The following is a 13950-nucleotide window of genomic DNA, read 5'->3' as shown; positions in this document are numbered from 1 at the left end:
TCACAGGGGAAAGTAACTTTTTAAAATTAATTAGGCCACATAATTCAGCATTGATAGCAATCTCTGAAAAAATATTTTCATTATTAATACATATAAAGATTTATAATAGAAAATTATTTCGATTAAATACTTAATTACTAACTACCTCGTCTAAATAGTGACATTGCAATCGCAACTTCCGGAGTTGGGAATAGTTCCGTGCCTATGGGTCTAGGTTTCCTTATTATTAGTAGTTTAATGCAAACGTATCGTATGTTTGTTGAGAAACAGTATTTGAGCTTCAAAGCAGTATAAATTAAGTACCTCTACAGTTCTCTTGGCAATTGGTAATAGTTTTTATCCGTCGAAATGGTGAAAAAGACTGGCGAAAAATGGGTGCTGTGATAGCATAATGACACATTTGGCGTGTAGTTAATGCATATCATTTTGTCGGTGATGCAACAATAAACTTTGCTGGCATTAATAGGTGACAAATTTGCGTCAGGTAAGTCTTTCTTGAGACATTCAATTGTATAGTGCGTGACGGGTGTTGTGCCAAACAATAGATAGATTCGTATCGTAACCTTGAAAATTGCCTACCTACTCACCTTACTTCCAACCTAATTTTTTCGGCAATTGGGTCATTATATTAGACTCCCGATTATTGTTATTTAATTTTTGAAATTTGCTGCTTGCACATATGATTGAAAATAAAGGTCACTATATTTTATGCCATAGTCGAAACTTGTATCACTAGCCAGTTACACCTAGATGAAACTAGTAAAGTAAATACTCTGTTGTGAATAATTTACTCAAATTAGAACACGCTTTTAGGTTGAAGTGATTTCATTTTTTTTCCCCTGTTAAATTCTTATTTGTGAAGGTGAGAGAAGAGTGAAAGTAGATTATGATTTCATTAAATTGATTAGCCAATTAGCTCTTCTGCACAGAACTTAAGTAACTGGAATAGGAGATACTGCTTTTGAATACAGAGATATAATTTTAACATGTTTATTTTTGTTATAGGTAGTGCAGCTCAGAATGAAAAGATTGTAAAGTGTTTTCATCACCATGAGTCGAAAAACAAACAGTGCCACAGCTCGACTGAAGCAAGACTATTTGAGGCTAAAGAAGGATCCAGTACCATATGTCGTAGCCGAACCTCTGCCATCTAACATCCTAGAATGGTAACTTTTTGTGATACTTAAATTTGCATAATACCATATTCAGAGAATACTGATCAAGGTTGTTCTTACGTATGTCAGACAGATTACATCAAAATCAGCTCAGACATAAGAGTAAATATTTATTGTTCCATAAAAGTAATCAGTCTTTATTGCGTTCTTCAAAGATATGATTCGGGTTCGAATCCCACTGTATAGTGAAAAAAGAGACAAAATCGGGGGAACACTGGTTCATTTCACTTATTCCCACACCAAAGCTGATGTATTTGAAAGAGCTAAACAGGACCATATTTTGAAGAATTACATGAAAGCTAAACTTTAGTGTTGTAAGGGAAACGTCCAGATTAGAATCACCATGAATCTTTCAGAATATGACCAAGGTTATGAGAGTGGTTGCAGTTCACTGGAACTCCTTGAACTTGGTCAGTGTATTTGAGGGGTGTATGTACAATGTATGCTACCACATATAGATGAAGTCAATTATGACATAAGTGTATGTTTTCAAGAAGGGGTGGTAAATTTGGCAAAGGTTTTTGAAAACATTGGAATGCAGGAAACTTCCAAATATAGAATATGTCTGTACTGGCAAGAAGTCCATAGCTCAATGTGTAAAGTACTAGAACCGGAAATGCAGGACCATCCCTTTTGTTACTTAATTGATGGTCTGATTAAAACGACAGTATTTTGCCTGCTACAACCTTTAGAAACTGGAATTTTAATTTGCACACAAAGATCATACCACAAAAGATACGGCATGAGTTTACAATACTGGACCACTCTCCAATTGCTATAAAATTTCACCTACTTACTAATTTCGGTGTCCTGATGACGTATCTGTAGTTCATATTTGGCGGTCACTTGTTAAAATTGTACATTTACATGTAGAACTTGTAAAATATCCTTGCGATTTACCACGTTCATTGTCCATACACAGCAATTCGGAACCATCTTTCTTTTGCAGTTCGTTAATGCTCTTCCTTTACCCACAACAATCTTGCAACCTTGAATATTGACGTCAGATGAGGAATGCCTACAAGGTTAGGTTAGGCATGTTAGGTTAGGTTCCATTAGCATAAATACAAAGAAAAATTAATATTTTCGCTAAGAGACGCGTTACCTTGTATTGCCTAACATGATAAAGTTCTCTCCCGTGACGTCAGAACACAATGTTTCTACAGTGTTGTGCGATAAGTGACACCCATTCGGGGAAAATGGCATGTTCCGTGGGGCTGCTGTTCTTATGGTAGGGTTACGTTACATTAAGAAAACATAGTTTATTTAGTTTTTTATCGCTTTCCATACTTGACCGCCAATTATTACATGCAGATTCGTGATTAGGAGGTCTCAATTAGTAAGTAGGCGAAATTTCATAGCAATTGGAGAGTGGTCCGGTATTGTAAACTCGTTCCAAAGATACCAAGTATTACCAGCCTCTCGATATCTACTTCTTTTACCACAAATTGTTTGCACGATGCATGAAAGAGTACATACAATATTATGAGAAGGATGCTGTTAATCTGCATTCTTCATTTCCAACTTACATTCTGTTATGCATGGAAAGCATCTGGATACATGTCATATGACAGGCTGGTGTCATTCTGTAATGTTTTCGAAAAAAGTTTTACACAGCGAGTAGTTTTCAATGTTGCTGACTGTAATGTGAGTTCTGTCATTATCTGCTCCTGGTGTGAAAATCTGCTGTGTATTTCCATCTTATCACAACACATCGCCTTGAACTAGAATGACATAAGTTTTGATGGATTGAATTTTTACAGAGATAGGTTGCTCTGAACTGGACCTACAATTTAGAGTGGGATCCAAATGACTGTGCAATGTATGTTGTGGGTGAATGACATAATTTTTGTGTATTTCTTTTATAGATTTCAAACCATGAATGGTAATTTTCATAGTTTGTTATGTAACTTTAACCACCTAAATTTGTCATGAGGCTTTTCACATAAAAAATCCAATATTTACAATTTGGTATGACTTGAGATGACCGGACCCCTCTCCGATTTTCTTCATATTTGACATACTCACTAATTGAGGCCTCCTAATCACGAATCTTAAGTTAAAATTTGTCGGTCACGTCTAGAAATTGTGAACCATTGATACTAGTCTCACGAACCATTGGCACTAGCCCCATGAACCATTGGTGCGTGGTTAGGTTAGGCAAACAGTTAAAATTTGGTGTCGTGGTAGTATCAGGATCAAGAAATTGGAAATAATTGCGAACCATTGGTGCTAGCCCCATGAACCATTGGCACATGGTTAGGTTAGGCAAACATAGTTAAAATTTGGTGTCGTGGTAGTATCAGGAATATATATATTTGGTTGTGAAACAAAAAAATTCGCGAAAATCGACAGTTTTCATTCTGAAAACAAATGCCTTATTTTCGCTTATTTTGCAATTTCTAGACGTTTCAGACAAATTTTAACTTCAGATTCGTGATTAGGAGGCTTCAATTAGTGAGTATGCCAAATATGAAGAGCATCAGAGAGGGGTCCGGTCATCTCAAGTCGTTCCCCTGGTTTCCACATATTACACACTATGTTTCACGCTAGCACATTCCTTCCTTCGGTTATTCTGCTAGATTACCAATTATCTGAAATATATTTATTTTATCTACTATCAAACACAAGGTTTTAACTTTTTCCTGTAATCAAATCAGCGCTGTCAAATTCTGGGTGGAGGGTTCTTATAGTTAATTTCCCAGATTACTAGTTAACACAGAAGTTGAAATGATGAAGTGTTGCTTTATTCCGCAGGCACTATGTAGTTAAAGGACCTGAAGGTACTCCATATGAAGGAGGCCTGTATCATGGGAAATTAGTGTTCCCAAGGGAATTCCCTTTCAAACCTCCAAGCATCTATATGATCACACCTAATGGAAGGTAAGTTGATACTATATTGTGATAATGTACAATTTGCATCTTGTGTGAACTTAAAAAATAATAATAAATAAAATGCAAAAAAATATATACATATATTCAGCTTCAATGTTCGTACCATGTCAAAATGTTACAGAATAATTCTCACTAAAGGTTAGTCTTGAAGCTTTCCTGGCAACGAATGATGAAAAGATTCTCTCGGGCTATCGACCAGGTGAATTGTGGAAAAGATTCCAAGCTTTCGAGAGCTAACGTCACTCATCTTCAGGGTAGAAGTGCAGTCCTGAGCGTCAACCCGGTGTATATACACGTTCCTGGAAGGGGGGGATCCTGGTGAAGATGGTGGACCAATCTGGGTACAGTGTCTGCGCTTCTGGTTAACTATTGCCAGCCAGGCTGGGTCCAGTTTAAGACCCGTCTCCCGATTAAGATTATCTTTTTCTTCATGAATGGCTGTTGCTTCCTTGATAATGCGGTCCCAGTAGTTTCAACTTTTGGCTATGATTTCTGTGTTGCTGAAATCTAGTCTATGGTCTTCGTTGATTGAATGTTCAGCTAGTCCCGACTTTTCCGGATGGAAATTCACAATTGTCACTAAAGTTTTTATCCCCAAAAATGACAAAGGAAACAGGTTTGTCACGTTCCCCAAATCAATGGATACAGTGGGCGGGGTGGCTACTCACCGGGAATTCTGGGAATTATGCGTGATTTATTGGATCCAGGAATTGTGTGTGAATTTTTCTCTATAGAGCATGAAAAATTGCAACTTTCGTCAATCCAAATCCCATTTAATTTATATATATTTCTAAATGCCCTGAGGCAAGTTTTTCACAGTTTAGTTTTATCGAGGAAGGAAAAGAAAAGAAAGCTGCGTGGAAAATTAAACAGAAGTCTCTCAATCTGTTTGCTTTGTTAGCGTCCTTTGCAGAACAATCTCTCTGACAGATGGAAGATTATTGCAAGATATTTGAAGTTGATAGGTAATTTGAGTTTGAAATTCTTATACAAATAACAATTTTGCATAGATTAATTTCACTCATAACATTTGTAGATTTATTTCGAGTCGTTGGGTATATGAAGTCGCAAATATAAACTCCGCAACTTAAATTAAGTATTTAAAATATAAAGCATTAAATTGATACAATTAGGATTTTTGGATACATACACACACACACAGACCCTTTATATTGTTAATATATTTTCCTTTGTATGTGTGAGGGAGGTGAGAGGCGATAATACATAAGGTTGAAATAGAGAAAACATCTGCTTGTAGCCGTGAATTTTTTCATGGTCCTAGAGTGGACGACCGGATCAAGAAAGTGTGGAGCGTTACCTCCACACCCCCTATACGCCTTCATGGCATGGTGCTATGCACAGGGGAGCACTTTACCTTTTTACCTTTCTTACCTAGAGTGGCTACCATGGGGGACATTACAAAGTCTATATAGGTGAGGGAAGATCATGTAATGAAGAATAAATGGACATATAACTATAATGATAAACCAATATCTAAAATTAAAACTGCTTGTTGCCAGCCTAGGATGGAGTAAGAAGTCAGTAACAGGTCACTCTGGATTATCTTTCTTTTTTAACATCTTTTAACCCAACTTAACCTTTTTACATGTGTTAAACCTCAACAATTCTTTCCTTATCTGCTGAGGAGCCCACATATTAACCTGAACTGATCCATTTGACAGTTGATATTTTTTTTTAATTACTATTTGTTATAACTATAACACATGTGCACCATTGCATCGCAATTCGTATGATGATAAAGTTGCAGAATACATACAGATCTGGCTGCCCTTTCTTCTTAAAACATTTAGCCATCTCTAACACGTTCACGGCCAGAGTGGTTCACCAATTTTGCCTCCCGCGCCAAATTGGTTATTGGACTTCATTTCGAAAATTTCAGTTTTTTGCCTGTAAAACACTTTTGATGTGCACTCGACTCCCATGTCTTGTCAGTCATGCCTTATGCGCATCATTGTTATACTAGTCACAAACGTCACCCTAGGAACAAGAAGTCAAGCCACATGTTTCGATCATAATGACCGACATGATTGGTGTGTGCCAGTTTCGGTCATGTGACCAATGTGGCAGGTAACGTGTTGATCATGACAGTACATTTTTTTTAACGCTCTTTAAGGTTTTGCATTTATATTGCATAAACTATCTGGCATTGTCCATGCAAACTATTTGGTGCTCAAGTGAATTGCTTTTCCTGCAGCATTCTGTACATAGTTTTTATTGTATGTACGCATTGCTTGCATTATAGAATTTCCTGTAGTTTACGGTTATTACAAGCATAAGAAAACTGTCAAAATGAAAATAAATGTCTGATGGAAGGAGCGTGTGTTCTCCTGAAACGTCACAAAGAAAAACTGTTTTCTTATGCTTGTAATAACCGTAAACTACAGGAAACTAATTCTGTACATATTTTGACAACTTGGAAATATTTTTTCTTTTCTCAGCTTAAAATGTTGAAAGTTGACAAGCCATAATTTTGATAGTGAAAATAGTTCTCTTCTCAGTACCATTAAAAATAGGCCTTTATATTGTAAAGTTGCAAGAATAAAACAAACATTTTAAACAAAGGACAAACCACTTGACAAGTAATGTTGTGAATATACTAGTTTTAACTAAGTTGAACTGTAAATATTGTATCTTTTGACAAGCATGGTAAATAGTTTTATTTTGTGATTTCTAAGCCCCCTTAAGGGATGACCCTTTGCTAAGACACCCAAATATCCCTTCCCTGGACTGCATTTAGCAGACAAGCGTTGCTTAGGTGTATGGAACGGCCAGTATAAACTTCCGTAGAGCCCGTGATGTGTTGTCCATACATGTTTGCGATTCTTTTAATCCATTTCACTTTATCACCATTCCCTCTCATCTTCCCGATTAGCCAAAAGTTGCAGAATAGGGAAGTAAAATAAATCAAATCTCCATACCCCCTCCAAAAAAAACACATTCTTTCTAATCATCTCATTTGTCACAAGTGAATGAAACAGGATGAAAAGAACAATGCAAGTTACATTTTTTCAAAAATCATATTTTACATCGTATTTTAACACTCATTTAAGCTGATGTGCATACATTGGAAGTTAGCAATGAAAAATCTACACTCTTACCCAAGTCCACCCTCATATTTATGTGGATTTTTTTTATAAACAACGACATATGTATTTGTAGTTCAGTTTAAAAGTTGCAAGGGCACATTTGTGTGCATTTTCCTTTGTTTTCCTCCTCTGTGGTATCTGATCTCAGCACTAGGTTATCAGTTACAGTTATCAGTTCGTACAATGTAATATTTATGAACCAAGACAGTATTATATTCACATTTATAAGTGAAATCTTTTTCCTATATGTAATGTCAGCAGAGAAAGTTACTGGCAAGAGACTGAAAATGTATCTATAGTAATGAATTTTAACCATGGCAGCCTGTGTGGTAGAGTGGTTAGCATACCATGCTACGACACCAGGGTGTTCTCTGTGAGCATTCCTTAATTTCATCATATCATCTCACATTCTCAACTTTGCTATTAGCCAAAAGTGGCAGAAGAGTGAAGTAACATAAATCAGATTAATAAATTAAATTTTAATTTTCCTTTGCAATTTCAGGTTCAAGACAAACACAAGGCTGTGTTTGTCCATCAGTGACTTTCACCCAGACACGTGGAATCCAGCGTGGAGTGTTTCCACCATTCTAACAGGACTTCTTAGTTTCATGGTAATGTTAAAAATGCAGTGAGCGCAGATTGAGACTGGCATACTTTGAATATCAATAAGTAAATTAAAAGAAAGTAAGAACTTTTCTTCTGAGATTTCGGCCAGTGTATGGGACCGGTAGCCAACCACCTTCTTTAAGAAATTGTGGAGCTATGAATGAGTAGCGTAACCTGGTCATGAAAAGGTACATCGACTGGGGGTTCATCGTGCGGACTAGAGCCTGGATTTGTAAGCACAATCAAACAGTAAAATAAGCAAGTTAATAAGCAAAAAAATGAAAAAATAAGCACCAAAATAAGCATAAACAAATACAGGAAAATCTGAAAAAATATTTGTTTATTAGACTCTTACCTTATTCAAAACTGTTACAGTATGTAAGGAAGGTCATCCTGAGCTTCCTCGTGTGAAGCTCCTGCGTCTGGCAGTGAAGAATGATTTGTACAGTGAAAATGTTCTTTCCACGTAGCATGACATCACAGGCGCATGTGAAAAACACCACAGTTCTTCTTCGGTGAATTCCTCTTCAGTGTTTGTTTCTTCACCAGAAATCTTTTTATAGATTTGACACAGTGTTTTGTAACCGGGATTTTTCAGTAATACCTGACTGAGCTTGTCGGACACAATTTTACCAACACAGTGAGTTTCTGAAGACAACGTTACTGAAATTTCATCAATAAGAGAAAGCGAATGTTGCAATGTATTATTCTAGCTTTCAACTGTGTTATAATATCGGGTAATGTGGAAAAATGATTATGGATATACTGTATCTTTTCTTGGATGCCGTTTCTCATGTGGCTATTTAGAAGTATTGATCTTGTCATCGTCGTGTGATTGAAATATGACAGATTTGGGTAAAATATGCTATTTTAAACCAAAATCATAAAATAAGCAAGCATAACAGTTTCCTGCAGAAATAAGCATTTATAAGCACTTTCAACCTTAGTTAAATAGCTCATCAAGGTATGTAATACAAAGTATGACCTTTCTTCTTACCATTAGAAGTCTGGAAAAGAATATGCATATCGCTTATAAATCCGGGCTCTAGTACTGACCATGTCGTCCCATAAATGATTGGATGATCTCCCACCTCAGCTAAGGCATGTAGGAGTGAGGCCGGTACCTTGCAGGCCACGTGTTAAAATTTTTACTGATAATTATTTACTATAATGTGAACTCTTAATGCTGAAATCATGAGACGAATAATCATGATCATAATTTCAGTTAATTTATTTTTAAGTAAATTACATAAACATTTTTCTTTAGTTTGCTTTGTGTAACTGGCTGAAACAATACTCTGGATACTTTTAAAATAAAATAACAGCTTGAATACTGGTTACACAATTGAGTCATGTACATTGCTTGTATATTGCATATTACTCGAGTACGTAATGTAAAACAGTAGTCCTAAAGCTAAGCAAAATCTGCTTTCAGATTGAAAAGAGTCCAACACTAGGAAGTATTGAGACTTCAGACTTTGAGAAGCGACAGTTTGCTGCTTTGAGCCTCGAGTACAACTTGAAGGACAAAATATTCTCGGAGCTCTTTCCAGATTTAGTGGATGTAAGTAATTTAGTTCTTTATATACTTGTATTTTAATTTGGGATTGGTGCCGACTTCCGTGGCAGACTGGTTAGCATAGCATGCTACATCAGGGTTTCCGGTTAGAGTCTCTGCCTGTGCATGGGTGTTATTTGTCAGTGTCCCTTCATCAAATACATTGTATCATCATCGATCCTCATAACTGCATTCGAAAGCACTGAAATTCTGCTTCAAACCACACATTCTTAACCCTTAGATGCCAAGGCGGATTTTTCAGGTATTTCCACTAACGCTGGGCGTGTTTTCAGCAAGCAATTTTAAATTCTGCATGCTTTCTAAATGAAATTTTATATTTTCTGAACTAAGAACGTTAGAAGTACAAATGATGCCTTGTTTTGTTCAGCATACTTTGGCCTATAATCCTGATGAGGAAAAAAATATTTTTCCTTAATCAGAAGAAAATAAAAAGGGAAAGTAACTATTTTTTTTTACACAAAATTTGAAATTCATCGGACCCCCATGCAGGCTACGCCAGGATGTGAATCTCCAAAAGGTACTTGCATAATGCCTGGTATGTTTGCCATTGATGTTGAAAAATTTATGCACTTATTGCCAATACTTTTGGAGAAAAGAAAAAAATTCAATCCACTAACACCGAGCATGTTTTCAGCGTGAGATTAGAAATTCTGCATACTGGGGAACACACACACTGAACGAAAGTTCAAACTCTTAATAATTTCAATTCGTTCAACTCGCTTCGTTAGCCTGTCATACCCTCGGTACCTAACTAAACACGTGATGCTAAAAATAGCACAACCAACAGAAACCAGATCAATCATTCAACAATACTTCCTTTGTAATCCTATGGTGCAGTTTTGTGAAACAGCAAAGAGCAGTCGGCTGTTTTCCAACCCTTTGTTGGCAGCTGGTTTTTTACTTTCTTTCCCTGCCGCCTCCCTCCCACACCACCCCCAACCATGCTTTTGGCACCAGGAATGTCGTACTTCTATTGCCAAAAGTGTGTTTTGAAACACCAAAATTGAGAAAGAAGCAATGTTTTCAATACCAATGAAAATAATTTTATTTTCAAAAAAAGTCTCAATTTTTCGGACATCACCACCCCCCTCCCCAAATAGTAACAATGAAATTAAACTTTACTAATTGTTAATTACATACCTCTAGACTCATGCAGAACTGAAAATATGTATCTCCGATCATTATCCAAGTTAGAGTATGTTAAAAAAGTAACACACTACGAGAAAAAGCAGCTTGTGAAACCATTGTCGCAAGCGGTCCTTAAAGGAAATACCTGCTGTGACACCCATGTCACTGCCCATCCTTTAAGGGTTTAAGCTCGAAACAATTCAGATTTCCTCTTGTATTCGATTTTTTCAGCCATTAGTGCTGTCTTGGCAATTCTTGACTATTTGTTTATACTTTTTTGGCTACAGTTCTTCATTCCTCATTGATTGAATTGGTTTACTTTGCTCTTCTGCCACTTTTGGCTAATTGTGAAGATGAGGATGAATGGTGATACAGTGTAATTGACGGAGGGACACTCAGAAAGAACACCCATGCTCTGGCATGGTAACACACTGTGCCAACCACTCAAGTACAGAGGTGTCTGGTACACACGTGTCCTTAATGTAACCCCACATGAAAAAGTCGAGTGGCATGTTGGACCATGCAGATACTCATAAACAACTTTAACTCGGTAGCCCAATCCAGTTGAAAACACTTTGTACGCCCTTCTTTTATATTCTTATATCAGGTGTCTTCAGCCTGCCTGAAACAATTCCATGCTGTGACTGGTAATTAGGTTTTGTGAAACCACAGCGCACACTTAATTTACATGCTATAGATTTTCTTTATCAGGGAAAGACTTCATGAGCATGCTGTGCTTGTAGACAATATAAATCATAAGCCTCCCAGATGGTGTAGTGGTAATGTCGTCACCTTGTAATCAAGGGATCCCGGATTTGATACTGGTGGACACAGCGATTCAGATCCCATTTAAAACTGTAGGTCCAGTCCTGATTAACCTATCTGTGCAAGAAGAAAACTTAAAACAACAACTCAAACTCAATATAAATCATATGTAGCTCACAGTAGTGTAAGAAATGTTGAATCTGTGGTGGGTATATACACTTGAGTACTGCACGGGACCACTTTCACCCGGTCGAACTCTTCCATGCTTGAGTGTTTACAATAGAATATCATTTTTGTGTGACATTAATCAGATGTAAAATATCCACACTGGCAGTTTCAGCCCACAATAAACTGTTTCATTTTCTTGCGTCACTGTAACAGTAAGATAGACAAATTTTAACATGAAGTTAATGTTCATTTAAGTTTCAACTGCACTGGCATCTTTCACCTCACGATCCATACTTGAGGGCAGAATACCCACAAATTACGGTCATATATGTATGACTAGGCTTCGTGCATATACTGTCAGTTCTGCACACTATCTAGTGTCATTTGTAAACTACTTGACACGAGCGAAAGTCACACATTGGAGTACTCTTGTATACACAGTTAATAACAATTGCATTGCTTTGTTTTAATTTAATATTATTCTTAATTTCAGATCATCAAGAAAGAACTTGAGAGAAGGGCGGAAGCAGAAAATGCAGCTCGGAACAACCCACAATCCATTCCTTCAAATGATGTACAGTCGGTTCTTCGAAATCAGTTTGCACAAAACCAGGACCAAAGCCCTTTGCAGAGTGCACTCACAAACATCTTTGTTATCATTGGATTCGCAGCTTTTGCATATACTGTAAAATATGTGTTAAGGAGCATAGCAACGGACTGATTCTTTCCTCCTGTTATGGTTGCTTTTCTTTTTTTTTTTCCTAAGAAAAGTAAAAAAATAAACTATACAAAAAAAACAACTGAATGGTGATGTTTGATACTGAAAAGTGGTTCCCAAGGCCGAGCACGGTTTCATTCCAACAAAAGGGACTTGTACTTGAATTCCTGAACACTGATCACACTTTTGTGTCTTTTTGTTGTGATAACTTTTTATTTCAAGTAAATATACTTCCCAGTATGTTTCCAGGTGGCATTGTATTCAAGTATATGAAATAACATTTTTTTTAAATGAAATTTTGTTGCTATTTTTTAAATTTTGTTGATGAAGTGAGAAAAGCTGGTGTGCCTTACATGTAAATTGGCTGTTAATATAAAAACTTCTTTTTGTTATCTATGGTAGAATCAATTTTATCTATGAATTTCTCTATTTTACAAATTGTAGCAATGGTAATTAGTAACAGTATTTTTGTTTGGATTGTTTCGATGACGGTGTGTATGAGAAGAAAAAAATCTAGTTTCCTGGCCAAAACCTATTATTCTCATGGTAACTCTATGCTTTTTAGTTTTTTCCATAGAGCAAATACGTTTGATTAGTGTTTTTAAACAGATTTTAACTTAGTGTTTGTTTTTTGCTTTGGAATGCAATCTTTGAAATTATAATAAAAATAGGTTGTGAATTATTGTTTTACTAAGAAGCAAGTTTTTAAAGCTTTAAAATTTCAAAGAATTTTTACTCCAGTTGCAAACATGTTTAGAAAGGCATTTAAATTGTAGAACTAATATATCTGTCCAAAAAAAAAAAAAAAAAAAAGATTGGCACTAAATTTGCTGCTGTGTTTTAAATGTATTTAATGAATGGCCTAAAGTAACAGCTATCACAATGGAAGACTATGCATTTAAATTCATTTGTACAGAAGTGTGTATAATAATGCCCAATTACAATTACATTTGCACTTCATTATAAACTTATTTATATTTGAGTTACATTTGTGATCTTAGGTGACAAAGGTGATGAACATTAAGTACATTTTCATTGCATGTCATTTGTTTCCAACTGGTAGTGACCACTATAGCAAATATTAACACAAGCCCAGTGTTATCTCAAGGTGAAGTTACTTCATATTGAACATTATGTTCTCAAAGAAGGATAGAAGAACAAACTGTTGCCATAAATCCATGTGAAGAAAATTTTACTGTTTCTATTGTATAATTTATGTATCTGTATACTGAGTAATAAAATATTCCTATGTATTTTCCTGTTTTCCAAGCATGTGACATGGTACAGTTATTATACCTTTCAAATTCCATCTGAGTAATAAAATATTCCTATGTATTTTCCTGTTTTCCAAGCGTGACATGGTACAGTTATTATACCTTTCAAATTCCATTAGGCACTTTGGGTACCAATGTCCTCCATTGATATTCATTGCGAGATTGCAACAATGTGAACTGTACTGCCATGGGTGCTTTTGTACTACCTGTGTGTTAGTAATGAAAGTGAAAATGACACTGTTTCGAGTGTTATAAGTGCATGCGACTGACATTAACTTCAAATGCATCACCTTATTGGTGTAGATTCCAGCAAATTACCTTAAATGCATCACCTTATTGGTGGAGATTCCAGCAAATTACCTTAAATGCATCACCCTATTGGTGTAGATTCCTGAAAATTAACTTAAATGCATCACCATATTGGTGTAGATTCCAGCAACTATACAATATGGCATGTGGCATAAGATAATTAATCATATAATTTAAATGTTAATCAAGTCAAGCTGACCTCCATGGCAGAGTGGTTAGCACAGCG

General features: G+C 36.1%; 1 protein-coding gene across 1 annotated transcript; it reads left to right on the top strand.

The window, feature by feature from the left end:
• Positions 1 to 163: 163 nt before the first annotated feature.
• Positions 164 to 12533, top strand: LOC145996156 (ubiquitin-conjugating enzyme E2 J2-like). Its single transcript, XM_083132500.1, has 6 exons — positions 164 to 484; positions 1006 to 1166; positions 3933 to 4058; positions 7680 to 7788; positions 9219 to 9347; positions 11917 to 12533. Exons 2-6 carry the CDS (start codon positions 1051 to 1053, stop codon positions 12142 to 12144), a joined length of 708 nt encoding a protein of 235 aa, XP_082988626.1. The 5' UTR covers positions 164 to 484; positions 1006 to 1050; the 3' UTR covers positions 12145 to 12533.
• Positions 12534 to 13950: the final 1417 nt, after the last annotated feature.

The sequence above is a fragment of the Lepisma saccharinum genome, chromosome 12 (assembly GCF_977018435.1).
Source record: "Lepisma saccharinum chromosome 12, izLepSacc3.1, whole genome shotgun sequence".
Lineage (NCBI taxonomy): Eukaryota > Metazoa > Arthropoda > Insecta > Zygentoma > Lepismatidae > Lepisma > Lepisma saccharinum.
The sequence above is the reverse complement of the archived record's forward strand: the minus strand, read 5'-3'. Positions and strand labels throughout refer to the sequence as shown.

Bases quoted from the DNA above. Each gene is read 5' to 3' on its own strand.
- LOC145996156 (XM_083132500.1), top strand. From the start codon at position 1,051: ATGAGTCGAAAAACAAACAGTGCCACAGCTCGACTGAAGCAAGACTAT. The intron at 4,059-7,679 runs GTAAGTTGATAC...TTGCAATTTCAG, and splicing joins ATGATCACACCTAATGGAAG to GTTCAAGACAAACACAAGGC. The intron at 9,348-11,916 runs GTAAGTAATTTA...TCTTAATTTCAG, and splicing joins TCTTTCCAGATTTAGTGGAT to ATCATCAAGAAAGAACTTGA.